The sequence below is a fragment of the Mytilus galloprovincialis genome, chromosome 3, assembly GCF_965363235.1.
Source record: "Mytilus galloprovincialis chromosome 3, xbMytGall1.hap1.1, whole genome shotgun sequence".
In the NCBI taxonomy this organism is placed as follows: domain Eukaryota; kingdom Metazoa; phylum Mollusca; class Bivalvia; order Mytilida; family Mytilidae; genus Mytilus; species Mytilus galloprovincialis.
This window is the reverse complement of record NC_134840.1, coordinates 64,326,376-64,343,285: the sequence shown is the minus strand read 5'-3', so window position 1 is coordinate 64,343,285 and position 16,910 is coordinate 64,326,376. Positions and strand designations below refer to the sequence as shown.

The following is a 16,910-nucleotide window of genomic DNA, read 5'->3' as shown; positions in this document are numbered from 1 at the left end:
AACCTGTAGTTTGAGAAAATGCGCAGTAACCTATCATTTTTATTATATTTTTGAACATATATCAATAGATACTACATTTTGGCAAAGTATGAACAAATTCTATCATTTTTATTTTAGACTCCCTCCCATACCATCTTAAAGGGGCTCGCGGGTATAAATCATCTTTTTTTTGTTTCCTATCGACAACAAAGTCAAAGGGGACTTAGGTTTGCACTCTGTTCGTCTGTCTGTCCATCCGTGAGTCCAGCAAATCAGTTTTCCACTTTTTTCTTCATGCTTGAAGATATTCATTTGATATTTGGTGTATTGTTTTATCATGACAAGTTACTGATCAAGTTCGAATTTTGTTCTGGTCTGATGATTTTATGCAGAGATATGGTCCTTTGACTTAAAATATTAACTAAAATAATCAGTTTTTGAACTTATTTTTGTCATTCTTGAAGATATTGATTTGGAAATTGGTATATAGATTCATCATGACAAGTCACAGATCAAGTCAGAACTTTTCTCCAATCTGATGAAATTGTACAGAGTTATTGTCCTTGGACTTGAAGGGAGATAATTTGAAGCTTTTTCAATTATATGTACATTTTTAAAGTCATCTTGGGCCAAAATGAATTGATTTTTTGGTTGATTTTTGTACCATACAATAAAATAACAACTAATAAAGTAATAAATTAAATTTGTAATGAAAAAAAATGTTTAAATTTTTGCTGAAATTTTTGTACTCTCGAGCCTCCTTCACACTAAATCTAGACCAATTCTAGAAAAAGATACATCTTGTTCTGGTACTGATATTGTCTTCATATCTACTGATGTCAAAACTTTGCCATGTTGGATTCTACAATTATAATAATAAAATAAATTTATCAAATACGTGTATAATATACTTTAGAAAATTCAAATAAAGAAACTTACAAATGAAAAAAAAAAAATAAGAGTATCTGTTTCTCTGTAATACCTATTATAACTTAAGAATATTAGCAAAAAATACATTGGAAATCATCATTTAGGGGCAACAACTCTTAAAAGGATTAAACTGCAGGTTATAGCAATTACTACATATTTTGTCATATACATTTGTACTTATATGAATAATAATTCAATGTCCTTTTTCAAATCAACAGCAAGTTTTCTTGATAATGATAAACTATAATCTTACAAACATTTTGCCGAGTTACTTACCAGAGATCCCTGTATCTTTTCACTTGTATAAAATGCTAAAAAGAAAATTTTATGATGCAATTACATGTACATGTACTATAAAAAATAAGTTGATTTCATTTATTTTAAATAACTGAAATCAACTATTGACAATTTGTCAGCCTTGTACTTTTATCATGTTTATAGCAGATAACAAAATACTTTCTAATATAATTGAAAAGAAACCCCACAAAGGTATCACAATGTGACTGATATTTAACACTACAGATCATTCAATTTAATCTAAGATTTGTCTGTCCTAGTCTCATTCCATCCATTAGCAAAAATGAGATGCATACTCACTGTATCATTGTATGGATACAATAAAATAATGGGAAAGTGTGCTACATGTTGCAAATAAAATTTAGAATGGAAACAGGGCATGTGCCAAAAAGACAACAACTCAAACAAAGAGCAGAAGTCTACAGAATTATTTTGCAAAGAATTCCTATCAAACCAGTGCTAGGGGCAGTCTTACACTTGCAGTTTTTTTAAGCTTCATGTTGAAGGCATTTATATGGCTTAAAGATGAGGAACAGCAATAAAAGCCTGTTCCTTTGCTTTTTGTGTATTATAGACTGAGCATATACTGCTATTGGGTCATGGTGACTACCTCATATATCTTTTGTCATGTATTGTAATTTCAAATAGTTCAATGAAAAAATACCCACAATTATCTGTACACTTAACTGTAATTTAAACTCCAATTGTACTGCTCCTCGGGGTGTCTTGATTGACAAATAAAAATTGTTGTTGTTGTATTGAAAGTCAATGTTCTTTTACTTAATTTTACTTCTTCTTTTCAGTCATTGCATTACTAATACTTGATATACATGTATACCCCACATCTTGTTTTGTTTTATATCATTTTTTTTCCAATTGGAAACTAAAATAAGTAGTTAATCACATAAACACTATGAAGGGCTGGGTAGGGTGTACAGAATCTAGAATAATGGGGAATGACTACAGAAAACTGTTTCTAAAAAAAAGAATAGAGAAAAATGACCGAATCATTCAATGAATGCATTAAAGACGACTTCCCAATCCAAACCCTCTCCTATGTTACAATAAGTTTTATAAATATAACAAGTCCATTTACTATGTACAATAATGTATGCATAAATTTTCGAGGATTTTATTTTCGCGATTTCCACAGACATGCCGAATTAGCCAAAAAAAAAAACCTGCGAAAATAACACACTATACAGTATTGAATCCAAGACCATGGTATAACACTGTACCTGGAACATTTCTGTCTGTATGTAGAGTGAAGTAGGACTGTAGATTGGTCAAGTCTTTTCCTTTGTGTCCTGGCCAACATAAATTTCTTAAAGCTAGACATCTTAAATGTCTTAGTCTTCTCTGAAAATAAAAATATCTGAAATTAAAACATATAGCTTTCTGTCATGTCTGTCCTGTGACTATCTTTCCTTTCACCCAGTAGTTGACCAGCAAAGACCATTTTTTTTGTAATGTCCTAACCAATTTTTTAATAGACCAGTATTTCCCTGTATTAACTGAACTACAATGAACTAAGGCCTGTTTAATCCATGTACTAGTATTGACTGTTTTTTCCAACCTTGTTATATATAAAGTTATTGAAAGCTTTATTTTTCCCTGTGATGTTGTGGATACAATGTACATGTCAACTGTAACCTACATGTATTGATTGATTTACTAATATGAAAATTCTTAATGTTTATTTTTTTAAATAAAAAGTCACCCTCAGTAGATGTATGGTATAGCTGGGTCAATATCCCTTATGGGCCTAAAAATGAGGAACTCAAAAGTTGTGTGTGAACAAAAAATCTCTGGGTAGTGATATTGGACATGTTTCTATATTTCAATGATTGAGCTTAACCATTTGTGGTGATTTGGAAAGTAGAGGAACATAGAATAAATGTGAAACAAATATTGAGCTATTAAATATGTTCAATGTTTAAAATTTTCTAAGAACTTAATGTGGTAAAAAAATGCCACATCATGAAAGGATGTTTGGGTATGCTAATTTTACAGAAAAATAATACCACTTTGTACCCAGAAAAATTTAAGGTTCATCATAACAAACGGACAAATATGGCTGTATTTAAAAATTATTCGGAGTACAGACTTACCTGTGAAGTTGGAAAAGTTTTAATGCCTGGCATCCACTAGATATAATAAAGTTACATGCATTTTGTGTTTCAGAAAGATAAAATCTCTTTTGGATTTTGATGGGCATTTTTTTTCCTTCATGCAAAAGGTGTGAAAATTAACTAAGTTGTGGTACAACTATGAGATGCTCCCTCAGCTAAAAAACCGGTTTGTATTGTTTTGATTGTCCTTAATTGACATGGACAAGAGTTATCTTCACAACTATAGGTGAGTTAAAGAGTTTATCTGAGTGAGTGAGTGGACAGTATCAAAGTTATTCAGGTGTTTGTTTATTTTTACACCTTCTGCAGAAAGGAAAAAAAATGCCCATCAAAAACTAAGAAAGATTTTATCTTTCTTAAACACAAAATGCATTTAACTTTTATATATCTAGTTGATGCTAGGCATTAAAATTTTCCAAACAGCGCAGGTAAGTCTGTACACAGAGTAGTGTTTGGGGTGAAAATACGGCCATATTTGTCCATTTGTTATGATGAACCTTAACCACATATGGGAAAATGTCACAGCTCGAAACAAGCTATCATACATATCCAAGTTTACGATATGGACTGAGCTACAGAAAAAAACATTACCATTACCACCTATGGGAAAACAATTAAAAATATTGACCGAGCTGCAGAACCTGAGAACCATGGATCTTGCATGTAGGTCCTTATGACATGTATATGATATTTATTTTTGACACTTTTTTACCTATAGTCAATATATATTAAAAAAAATCAATTCAGAAAGACCTCAGGCTCAGAGTTAAGGTTCTGAATCTTGATTATCTGAATAAACCGGAATGAAGAATCACTGAAAGAACTATTTATAGCTAAATTATTATGCACACACTTTGCACAACCAGATGCACATTTATATTAGCCATGTCAAATTATTAATATAAATAGTCACATACGAAATTGGAAACCAAACTGTTTCTATCGTCGGCGTCGGTGCTTATTTGAATAATTTCGTTTTTGTTAAAGTATTTAAAACATTTTTAAGATTCTTAAACTAGCCTGGATTTTTACCAAACTTGGACAGAAGCTTCTGACAATCGAAAGATAGTATCGAGGGGAATAATTTTATTGATTTTTTTCATCATTTTTGATGAGTGTGTGATTAACAGCAAAAGTAGGCGAGACACTGGGTTCCGCGGAACCCTTACAAATTTTTTATAGTTAATTTGCAGTGTCTGTTTTATTTTTCAATAAATTACCTGGTATGACGATAATTCAAAGTAGTTTCTGGCTACTTTAGAAGAGTCTTCCATGTTAATATATGATAACTACATTATTGAAAAGTATTCGTCTGTGTTTATGTTTTAAAAGACGTATTTGTCATAGTCTAGGGGAGTTTTCGCTTTCGGAAATTCACTCCGTCCACCATTTTAAACATCTCGATTTTGATCATGTGACCCAATGTTCTCCCATCGATTTCGCTAAATTGAAGATTGCTTGTACAAATTTATGGCCAAATAATACTGTTAAGGAACCCTTGATGTCTTACTTAATTGGAAAAGAAATCAAAACAATCAAATATACAAATAGCTGAAGACTTTTCGGTCCCGAAGACGAGACTACAGATCATGTGATCGAATAAATTATCTACCGGAAATTTAATAAGCAGACAGCAGGTGCCCAAAGTTGACCAAAGTTATATTGTTTGATACAACAATGAACTATAACATCATTATTTTTTAAAAGTAAATATATTGTTATGAGAAACAGTCATATATCTTTTATTCAGCGATCAGTTGACTATTGAGTAATGTACAACTTAAAAGATGAAGAACTCAAGTTTTGAAAATATGATTTGTAATTGAAATTGTAGTAAATTTGTCCAATTTTATTTAGTGTCATGAACCCCCATACTACCATAGTCATATACTTATAGAGGATCATATATATGTTTTATAAATGTAAATGTTCTGTCAATATGGGCACACCTTCAGTTCGAACTTAAAAACATCAAATCACCAATTAAAAATCAATAAGTTCATGTCAGTATTTATTATCAATATTCTGACATTTTTCTTATTGGGCCAAACAAAATTTGGCAAACACTTACAAGTCCGAATGAAATTTTACTAGTCTTGGGCATTGGACTAGTGGCTAACCGTGCAGACTGTAATCCAACAATTAACCATATTTAGCCAATTTCAAATAGAAATAGTACATTATCAAATAAAATTTGTTTCATTTTAGTCAGATTATATCTGATTGAAATAAATTTTTTTGTTTGCTATTTATCATGTTTATAGTCTGTTTGGTTCAAATTCAACTATATTTTATCGTTTAAAATCATTCCTGTATTTAAAATAAGCCATTTTGAGAAGGCATGCACGAACTCACCGGACATGGGAAGAACTCTCATAACAGGGGTTTCCCTAATTTTGGACACACAACAGACATTACAAAAAATCTTCAATACAGACATGACAGAAGATTTTATGAAATAAAGTATGATATAAAATTTGTTCACACAATATTACCCGATTATTGGATTTATCTGTTAATAAAGTGACGTCATAAGTCTAAGGTGTGCAGATATATGATATCAATAATTTTCTTCATCAGTATTGGCAGTAATCATGGTAATTAATGCAATATATTCAACATAAAAGTCTCACTTTGAAAATCTAAAAGTAAAGAGTTTTTAGAACAAATAATTCTCAAGTCCTGGAAAGCTCTAGACAGTGGTTGCTATTAAGGAAAAAAAATATAAAAAGCTGAACCACTGATGAATGTCTTCTTCAAACAAAGTAAATGCTATCTTTATAAATACACTTAATCCATTTTGGGATTCTGTGTTTAAAGCAAGGGTAAGGATGGCTAAATCAGAAAACTACATAACAGATTAAAATTAGTGGTCACTCTGATGTTTCTACATCCCATTGAATAGAATTGAGAATGGAAACAGGAAATGCGATAAATAGACATTAACCCAACCAAGCTGAAAACAGCCTAGGGCCCTTAATGGCTAATTGCAATGCAGCGAAAAAAATACTGCGCCTGTAAAAGGCCATTGCTGGCCTCTAAACAATGATAAACATTTTTGTATTAACTAGTTCAACACAAAGGACATCACACTTATCTTGGAACCGTGATGGTTCTCCACATTGAGATAGTCAAGCTGAAGTGCGTTGGTTAACAAGCTGAAGTGTGATGGTGACATTGTTACGCTTTCTTGTTGATGACTGTGCCGAAGTGCGATGGTGGTTATGCCGAAGTGCAATGGTCTATCTGTGTGTGACATTGAACATGTTGAGTATTAAGCAAGATGTACATTCACTTTTTAAATGAAATACGGCTATTAAGATTGGACAAAAGTAGCTGCTATCCTCCCCTTTGAAAATTTTAATATATTTTAATCTGATTTTGAATTTGCCAATTTTCAGATTAGTACCAGGCATGGGGTAATCGTAATCGGTAATCATAATCAGCTGTAATTGATTACATTTTGCAGTGTAATTCTATGTAATCAGTAATCATGCCATTTCTGATTACAAGTAATCAGAATAATCGATTACATTGCCAAAAACAGGTGTAATCATGATTACTTTTAGATTACTTTAAGATTACATTCATATGATTACTTACTGATTACAAATTGTGTATACTGGTACTAGTATATAGGAAAATAGTTTTTGATAGACAATATGAAAATGTAGAGCATGAATAAAAAAAATCATGAAACTAGTATTCACTATGATGGGACTTTGTTTAATGTGATAAATAGTATCATCTATATAACAAGTTTTGTATAACCAAGTGTTTTATTTTGTTAACAGTTTACTAAAGGAATTTGCTTTCCAGTGTTTGTGAGATTGAGCTCTTATGATATAAGAGTATGTCTTGAAAGCATTTATGTTCATTGATTGAACACTTCTAATATTAACTCCAATTTCATATAAGTATGCCCAACATTTTTATAAAGCTACAATGAAATTCAAAAGCAGAAAACATTAAGTTCCAATTTGACTTTGAGGTCGACATACATAACTGCATGAGCCCTTTTAATTCAATATGGAATTTAAAATCATATTTCATTTTTGACAATTTTAATAAATTTTGTTTTCCATAAATATTATGAAATAAATATATGCATTCAAAATTTTCAAACAAATTATAACAATTAACCACTTATAACTTTATTGATATTGTTATTAAGACAATAAAATTTTAATACCCAAGCTCACCTATTGTTTGTTAAAAAATGGAAGTAGTGATTAACACCTGTAAAAACATTTATGGATGTGTCAATTATGTCCTCACAGACAATGAAACTACATTGTATATTTAATTGATTTTTCATTACTTGTTCAGGTTTTTTGTGAATTGGGCAGTTGGTTAAAATGTGTAGAAAAAACAAAGTTATATCATGTGTATATCTTTTACACAGAGAAAGGACACTTGTCTATAGCTATTTTCTCAAGTTACACATGTTACACTGTACTTGTATAGATTTTTGTCGAGCCTTCGACTTTAGTCGAAAAAGCGAGACTAAGCGATCCTACATTCCGTCGTCGTCGTCGGCGGCGGCGTCCACAAATATTCACTCTGTGGTTAAAGTTTTTGAAATTTTAATAACTTTCTTAAACTTTACTGAATTTCTACCAAACTTGGACAGAAGCTTGTTTATGATCATAAGAAAGTATCCAGAAGTAAATTTTGTAAAAATAAAATTCTATTTTTTCCGTATTTTAATTATAAATGGACTTAGTTTTTCTGTGAGGAAACATGACATTCACTCTGTGGTTAAAGTTTTTAAAATTTTAATAACTTTCATAAACTATCCTTGATTTGTACCAAACTTGGACAGAAGCTTGTTTATGATCATAAGATAGTATCAAGAATAAAATTTTGTAAAAATAGATTTCCATTTTTCCGTATTTTACTTCTAAATGGACTTAGTTTTTTTGCCAGAAACAAAACATTCACTCTGTGGTTTAAGTTTTTAAAATTTTTATAATGTTCTTAAGCTATCCTGGATTTCTACCAAACTTAGACAAAAGCTTGTTTCTGATCATAAGATATTATTCAGAAGTAAATTTTGTAAAAAAAAAAATCACTTTTTCCATATTTTACTTATAAATGGACTTAGTTTTTCTTCCAGTTAACATTACATACAGTCTTCAGTTAAAGTCTATAAAACATTTATAAGATTCATAAACTATCCTGGATTTTTTTTACCAAACTTGGAAGCTTCTTTCAATCAAAAGACAGTATCGAGAGGGAAATTTTTATTGATGTTTTTCCTCATTTTTGTTGAGTCTGCGATTAACAGCAAAAGTAGGCGAGACACTGGGTTCCGTGGAACCCTTACGAATTTTTTAAATAAGATTAATAAATTATGGGTTTAAAAAAAATCACCAAAGTTAGCTTTTTCTTAAATATAAAAAGTTATAGAAATTCTTTAATATTGCAATATACAATGTAATCATAAGTAATCACAATTAATCATGATTACTTTAAAGAAAAGTAATCTAATGTAATCAATTACATTTGAAATAAGGTGTAATTGTCATGTAATCGATTACATTTTATAAGCAAAGTAATTGTAATTTAATCTATTACATTTTAAAGTAATCGACCCCATCCCTGATTAGTACGCAGTATAGTCATGATAGTGTGGAGTCAAAAATATTTGAATTCTGTGGACTTGAATCATTCGTTCCTTTCTTTTTCCTTTCCTTTGTTTGCATGAAACTTTCATCTACATAGTATTATTCTGCTACCTGTGAATCCCTGTTCTATTTGATCTAATGTTGTATTTGAAAACGTCACAATATGCAAACATCATGCCAAACCATCGCAATTCAGCGAAAGGACCATCATACTTCGGCGCGGACAATCGCACTTCAGCGTCCCCATCATCTCTGAGTCCTACATATATACTAGTTCAACACAATGGACATCACACTAATCTCCGAAACATATAAATGAACCAAAAGTTGTAATCCAATCAAATAAGTGATAAATTAGGATAACAAACTATTACTTTTAGCTTAATTAAGGACACAGTCTTATCAGTAACTGATATTTTTCTACAACTTGGTTAGAAGTAGCACATGAAACAGGGCCCTCCTTAAATAGTTTTGATCTCTTTGTATAATGACCACTACTTAAGTGACAATTAATCATATCACATCATATTAATTCAGATCACAAAATAGAAAATGACCACTGCACAAGGGATAGACAAGATTCAAGACTCTCATGGTTACCTGGTGCTGACTGATGATGGAGCTGTTCTAAGTGTGAGTTTTTCTTGTTGCATATTGGTACAAATTCATAGATACTTGTTTTGCTTTTGTAGGAAAAAAATCAAACTTCTAATAAAGGAAAAGAATAAAAAATACATTGCATTTCGGTTAGTAAACCAATTAAAATCTTCCCTCATTTTAATTTCAACTTTTCAATATATATATATATATATATATATATTTTTGTAGAAGCAGTGGACACTGCACTGAAGAATCAGATAAATGATATTTTGCATATGTTATTTTTATTATTGATTAACATGATTAAATAGATTTTTAATGAAATATTGCAAAAGGAATGATAGAATGCTTCTTTTTCATAAATACTCATTTGTCGTGTATACAACTGAATTCTTTAGGAATAGGGTTGGTTTGTTTTTGCTTTATTGACTGGGTTGGACTATGTATTCATTATTATTTGTGGGATACTAATTTTCGTTAATTTTTTTGGTGCAGATGAACCACAAATTAAAATATTCAACAAATTATAAATTTTCTATAGGCTTGTATACAAAACCACAAAATCTAATATTCATCAAAATGTGAGTAATCCTCAATCCACGAAAAATTGACACCATCAAATTTTAATGAATCCACAGAAGTATGAGGATGTCAGGTGAAGAAATGTGGGTACTTAATTTAAGTTGTCAACTAATACTTAGAACTAAGTAATTTTTCAGCAAAATTTATCAAAGATTAAATACAAATGTATATTGAAGTGACATGACGTGTACCTGCTATTATGGAATTGTGGGAGGAATGTTTTCTTATTTTTCCATACTTACTTGCATCAAAATTAACAACCATCAGGTATTACACCTAAAAGTTGTTTATATTCTACTTTGGTTAGTCACTAATATTGCAACCTGGCCATTTAAGACTGACCAGTTTTTTATTCTAGTTGTTTTTTGTTAGTTTTTAGCTCACCTGGCCCATAGGGCCATGTGAGCTTTTCCCATCACTTGGCGTCTGTCGTCGTTAACTTTTACAAAAATCTTCTCCTCTGAAACTACAGGGCCAAATTTAACCACACTTGGCCACAATCATCATTGGGGTATCTAATTTAAAAATTGTGTCCGGTGACCCGGCCAATCAACCAAGATGGCCGCCAAGGCTAAAAATAGAACATAGGGGTAAAATGCAGTTTTTGGCTTATAACTCAAAAACCAAAGCATTTAGAGCAAATCTGACATGGGGTAAAATTGTTTATCAGGTCAAGATCTATCTGCCCTAAAATTTTCAGATGAATTGGTAATTTTAAGGAATTTTTACTGTTTTTGGTTATTATCTTGAATATTATTATAGATAGAGATAAACTGTAAACAGCAATAATGTTCAGCAAAGTAAGATTTACAAATAAGTCAACATGACCGAAATGGTCAGTTGACCCCTTTAGGAGTTATTGCCCTTTATAGTCAATTTTTAACCATTTTTCGTAAATCTTAGTAATCTTTTACAAAAATCTTCTTCTCTGAAACTACTGGGCCAAATTAATCCAAACTTGGCCACAATCATCTTTGGGGTATCTAGTTTAAAAAATGTGTCCGGTGACCCGGCCATCAAATCAAGATGGCCGCCACGGCTAAAAATAGAACATAGGGGGTAAAATGCAGTTTTTGGCTTATAACTCAAAAACCAAAGCATTTAGAGCAAATCTGAAAATGGATAAAATTGTTTATCAGGTCAAGATCTATCTGCCCTGAAATTTTCAGATGAATCGGACAACTCGTTGTTGGGTTGCTGCCCCTGAATCGATAATTTTAAGGAAATTTTGCTGTTTTTGGTTATTATCTTGAATATTATCATAGATAGAGATAAACTGTAAACAGCAATACTGTTCAGCAAAGTAAGATTTACAAATAAGTCAACATGACTGAAATGGTCAATTGACCCCCTAAGGAGTTATTGTCCTTTATAGTCAACTTTTAACAATTTTCATAAAATTTGTAAATTTTTATTAACATTTTCCACTGAAACTACTGGGCCAAGTTCATTATAGATAGAGATAATTGTAAGCAGCAAGACTGTTTAGTAAAGTAAGATGTACAAACACATCACCATCACCAAAACACAATTTTGTCATGAATCCATCTGCTTCCTTTGTTTAATATTCACATAGACCAAGGTGAGCGACACAGGCTCTTTAGAGCCTCTAGTTTTATTATTTTGTTTTGGGAGGGGGATGACAGTTGATTCACTTTCCATTAATATGCCTGAAATATTTGCCTGTGGATGTATAACAATCAATCAATCATTTTAACATTTCAAAGTAATATTATTTTATCAATTTTAGTCAGGAGGAGACTTACAAAATGCAGAATCTATAGCTGAAAAAGTTTTGAAGTTAGTTCATACTGCAAACAGAATTCAAGTTACTTCAGACAAGAGAGATACTTTTAAAAGAATTTCAGGTATATAATGCTTAAAAGCTAGTTTAGATTTATCATACACTCAGTAATAAATTTATTGTATTATGTATGTAATGAAGGCATAAAGTTCCACTGTAAAATACTGCCATTACTTGGTATCTGTCGTCCATTATCTACAAACTTTTTACATTTTTTGGAATTGTTGAAATTGGTGAATATATCACAATGTTCAATTATTGTTTTTTTATCTGGATATTTGACATCATATGTCATTCTTGAGTTTGGGAACTTTGTCTGTCAAATGAATGAAAAAGATTCATTGAAGATTTATGAGAGAATGAAATACAATAGGTAAAACCTGAGACACAGTTTTGGAGGTCAAACTGTGTTGTGCAAGAATCTATAAAATATTTTGGGATGCTATGAATAACAAAAAAGCTAAATTCATTTAAGTATGGACATCACAATATGGCAACTCATTACATAACAATTAATTATGTAATAATTGTGTCATGATGAAATTATCACAATTTGAAAGATTAATCCTTCTTCGATCTTTCTTTTGGTACCTCATTTATAAAATTTAAAGAAAGATGAGTGGAATAACATTAGTTTAAAGATGTCTGATTGGGGATGAAAAATCTTTGTATTGTGCTACCTTAAACAGTCATTTTTAACACAATATTTGTATGTGTAAGGGTATCCTCTTGTTTTTCTACAAAGCCATTATGTTTGCTTCTGATTAATCATTATATGCCTTCTCAATAGCTAACACTGAGATTGTGAGTTTCAACCCTGCTGGTGTTGGTGCACATGACTCCAATCTTAATTTACTAGTATTCTTAGTTTTCTATTAAAGGTCATGGTTTTCTCCAGGCACTCTGGCTTCCTCCACCAATTAAAACTGGTCAACACGAAATAGCCCTAAAAGAGCTGCTAAAAAGTGGCATTAAAAACACAAAAAAAATCAAATCAAATATCTAATTTCAATCATCCCAATAATGGTGAAGCAAGTGTGTTAGATACAGCTGTTTATTGTCATATGTTTTATATAATTTTTTGCAATAGGAATACAAAAAACAGCAATCCAACAACACAAGAAAACCAATGGAGACATTCTAGAGGTCAGCTTATAAAGTGTTATTTTACAGTGTTTACAAAATATGTCAAGCTAAAATTTAAAATACTATCAAAATTATGCTTATTTATGTTTGCTGCATAATCTATTTAGTAAGAATGTAATTTTTTTTTACAGTTGTTTGGGAAAGTTATATGTATGTTATAACAGTATCAAATCAGAAGATTTATGTTAGTAAAAGACAGTATTCACCACAGGAACCAGCAGTAGCATGATTGATTATATACTTTTTATTATCTTTATCTCATAACTTGTAATACCGGTATCATAATCATTTTTTTCATGTTAAATATTTACATAAATAAAGACATGATGTTTTCCACTATAGGTTGATTATTTTGATACCTTATCTTTTTCATAGCAGGATTAACAGGACCAATATTATGACTTGGAGCCAAAATATTTTCTTCTTTTCTGGACTATCTGATTTTTTTACCAGATCCTTGGTTCAGTACCACTTTCTGTTTGGGATTGTTGTCCAATCTTTTGCTCTATAGATGTATTTTTTGGCCATGTGACCTTTTGTCATCATTTTGCATTTGTTCGTCCATCTTTACATAAGTTTTTCATAACCAGTATGGCTCATACCATGCCAACTGTCACTAATTGCTAGGGATTTCCCCAATAGGTGCTCCAAAATGGAAATTTTGAAAGAGCATTTTTGTCAACAATTTAAAACAAAACAATCAATTTGACCATGGTCAATGGTTAAAGGATTCTAAAAGTATGATGAAGCAATTAAACAACATAAGAATAAATTTGAAGGTCTCTTTAAAGGTTTTGTAGGATTATGAAAGCCATCATGCACATTAAACCCCCATGATCATTTTGAATTGTTGGCAGGTATGACTGGGCTGAAATAAACAATGAGGTCAAACTACATATAGTTTTGAAAAACAAATCTCTAAGAAAAAAATTAGAGAGAAAGTGACATGATGAAAATGGTTGTACAACAAGTCTTATTCACCATGGAAATTTTAGGGAAAACCACTTGCTAGCTATTATTATAAAGACTATGGAGCTATGTTACAATGTTCACCTAGAAATGATTTGGAGTCATTTCTTCTTCAATTGTTTCTTCGCTGTTATTCTAATAAAAACTAGAGGCTCTCAAGAGCCTGTATCGCTCACCTGACTCTACTTGGGTTTTTGAAATCATATAGAAACAGATAAAATTTGACTACAAAGTAACAACACTTGGCCAGCACCTCATAAGGAAAGGACTATTCATGCTATGTTTGATTTCATTCAATTCCTTGGTTCTCTAGAAGAAGACGTTTGTATGCATTTCCCATAGGGTCCTATGTTAAACTAAGCCCCCCGCTGGCAGCCATCTTGGATGATAGATCGGAGACAAAGTAACAACACTTGGTCAGAATCTCATAAGGAACATTCATGCTATGTTTGGTTTCATTCCATTCAGTGGTTCTCTAAAAGATGTCATTTTTATGCATTTTCCATAGGGTCCTATGTTAAACTAAGTCCCGCCACTGGCGGCCATCTTGGATGATGGATCAGCTACAAAGTAACAACACTTGGTCAGCACCTCATAAGGAACATTTATGCCATGTTTGGTTTCATTCCATTCAGTGGTTCTCTAAAAGAAGTCATTTGTATGAATTTCCCATATATGGTCCTATGTTAAACTAAGTCCCCCGCTGGCGGCCATCTTGGATTATGGATCGGCTACAAAGTAACAACACTTGGTCAGCACCTCATAAGGAACATTCATGCTATGTTTGGTTTCATTCCATTCAGTGGTTCTCTAGAAGAAGTCATTTGTATGCATTTCCCATAGGGTCCTATGTTAAACTAAGTCCCCGCTGGCGGCCATCTTGGATGATGGATCGGCTACAAAGTAACAACACTTGGTCAGCACCTCATAAGGAACATTCATGCCATGTTTGGTTTCATTCCATTCAGCGGTTCTCTAGAAGAAGTCTTTTGTATGCATTTCCCATAGGGTCCTATGTTAAAATAATTCCCCCGCTGGCGGCCATCTTGGATGAAAGATCGGCTACAAAGTAACAACACTTGGTCAGCACCTCATAAGGAACATTCATGCCATGTTTGGTTTCATTACATTCAGTGGTTCTCTAGAAGAAGTCATTTGTATGAATTTCCCATAGGGTCCTATGTTAAACTAAGTCCCCCGCTGGCGGCCATCTTGGAAGATGGATCGGCTTCAAAGTAACAACACTTGGTCAGCACCTCATAAGTAACATTCATGCCATGTTTGGTTTCATTCCATTCAGTGGTTCTCTAGAAGAAGTCATTTGTATGCATTTCCCATAGGGTCCTATGTTAAACTAAGTCCCCTGCTGGCGGCCATCTTGGAAGATGGAACGGCTACAAAGTAACAACACTTGGTCAGCACATCATAAGGAACATTCATGCCATGTTTGGTTTCATCCCATTCAGTGGTTCTCTAAAAGAAATCATTTGTATGTATTTCCCATAGGGTCCTATGTTAAACTAAGTCCCCCGCTGGCGGCCATCTTGGATGATGGATCGGCTTCAAAGTAACAACCATTGGTCAGCACCTCATAAGTAACATTCATGCCATATTTGGTTTCATTCCATTCAGTGGTTCTCTAAAAGAAGTCATTTGTATGAATTTCCCATATATGGTCCTATGTTAAACTAAGTCCCCCGCTGGCGGCCATCTTGGATTATGGATCGGCTACAAAGTAACAACACTTGGTCAGCACCTCATAAGGAACATTCATGCTATGTTTGGTTTCATTCCATTCAGTGGTTCTCTAGAAGAAGTCATTTGTATGCATTTCCCATAAGGTCCTATGTTAAACTAAGTCCCCTGCTGGCGGCCATCTTGGATGATGGATCGGCTACAAAGTAACAACACTTGGTCAGCACCTCATAAGGAACATTCATGCCATGTTTGGTTTCATTCCATTCAGCGGTTCTCTAGAAGAAGTCTTTTGTATGCATTTCCCATAGGGTCCTATGTTAAACTAATTCCCCCGCTGGCGGCCATCTTGGATGAAAGATCGGCTACAAAGTAACAACACTTGGTCAGCACCTCATAAGGAACATTCATGCCATGTTTGGTTTCATTACATTCAGTGGTTCTCTAGAAGAAGTCATTTGTATGAATTTCCCATAGGGTCCTATGTTAAACTAAGTCCCCCGCTGGCGGCCATCTTGGATGATGGATCGGCTTCAAAGTAGCAACACTTGGTCAGCACCTCATAAGTAACATTCATGCCATGTTTGGTTTCATTCCATTCAGTGGTTCTCTAGAAGAAGTCATTTGTATGCATTTCCCATAGGGTCCTATGTTAAACTAAGTCCCCTGCTGGCGGCCATCTTGGAAGATGGAACGGCTACAAAGTAACAACACTTGGTCAGCACATCATAAGGAACATTCATGCAATGTTTGGTTTCATCCCATTCAGTGGTTCTCTAAAAGAAATCATTTGTATGTATTTCCCATAGGGTCCTATGTTAAACTAAGTCCCCCGCTGGCGGCCATCTTGGATGATGGATCGGCTTCAAAGTAACAACCATTGGTCAGCACCTCATAAGTAACATTCATGCCATGTTTGGTTTCATTCCATTCAGTGGTTCTCTAGAAGAAGTAATTTGTATGCATTTCCCATAGGGTCCTATGTTAAACTAAGTCCCCCGCTGGCGGCCATCTTGGATGATGGATCGGCTTCAAAGTAACAACACTTGGTCAGCACCTCATAAGGAACATTCATGCCATGATTTGTTTCATTCCATTCAGTGGTTCTCTAGAAGAAGTTCAAAATGTAAAAAGTTAACGACGACG

General features: G+C 32.7%; 2 protein-coding genes across 2 annotated transcripts in view; one reads left to right on the top strand and one right to left on the bottom strand.

The window, feature by feature from the left end:
• The window catches only part of LOC143068627 (UV radiation resistance-associated gene protein-like), a 29,216-nt gene extending 24,437 nt beyond the window's left edge, over positions 1–4,779 (bottom strand). Inside the window, exons 1-4 of the mRNA XM_076242840.1 lie at positions 4,559–4,779; positions 2,445–2,565; positions 1,186–1,220; positions 778–841 (exon numbers count right to left, since the gene is read on the bottom strand). Of these exons, the coding sequence (XP_076098955.1) occupies positions 778–841; positions 1,186–1,220; positions 2,445–2,565; positions 4,559–4,612 (274 nt within the window). The 5' untranslated portion in view covers positions 4,613–4,779. The remainder of the gene's footprint in view (positions 1–777; positions 842–1,185; positions 1,221–2,444; positions 2,566–4,558) is intronic.
• A 140-nt stretch (positions 4,780–4,919) lies between these two features.
• On the top strand, positions 4,920–13,439 carry LOC143068628 (ragulator complex protein LAMTOR4-like). The gene is made up of 4 exons (XM_076242841.1): positions 4,920–5,044; positions 9,506–9,601; positions 11,901–12,018; positions 13,232–13,439. The coding sequence occupies exons 2-4, from the start codon at positions 9,521–9,523 to the stop codon at positions 13,327–13,329; spliced, it is 297 nt and encodes a 98-aa protein (XP_076098956.1). The 5' UTR covers positions 4,920–5,044; positions 9,506–9,520; the 3' UTR covers positions 13,330–13,439.
• The last annotated feature ends 3,471 nt before the right edge of the window (positions 13,440–16,910 follow it).

Excerpts from the sequence above, each read along its gene's own strand:
- LOC143068628 (XM_076242841.1), top strand. The coding sequence starts at position 9,521 with ATGACCACTGCACAAGGGATAGACAAGATTCAAGACTCTCATGGTTAC. Across the intron at positions 9,602-11,900 it reads ATGATGGAGCTGTTCTAAGT|TCAGGAGGAGACTTACAAAA; the intron begins GTGAGTTTTTCT and ends TATCAATTTTAG. Across the intron at positions 12,019-13,231 it reads TACTTTTAAAAGAATTTCAG|TTGTTTGGGAAAGTTATATG; the intron begins GTATATAATGCT and ends TTTTTTTTACAG.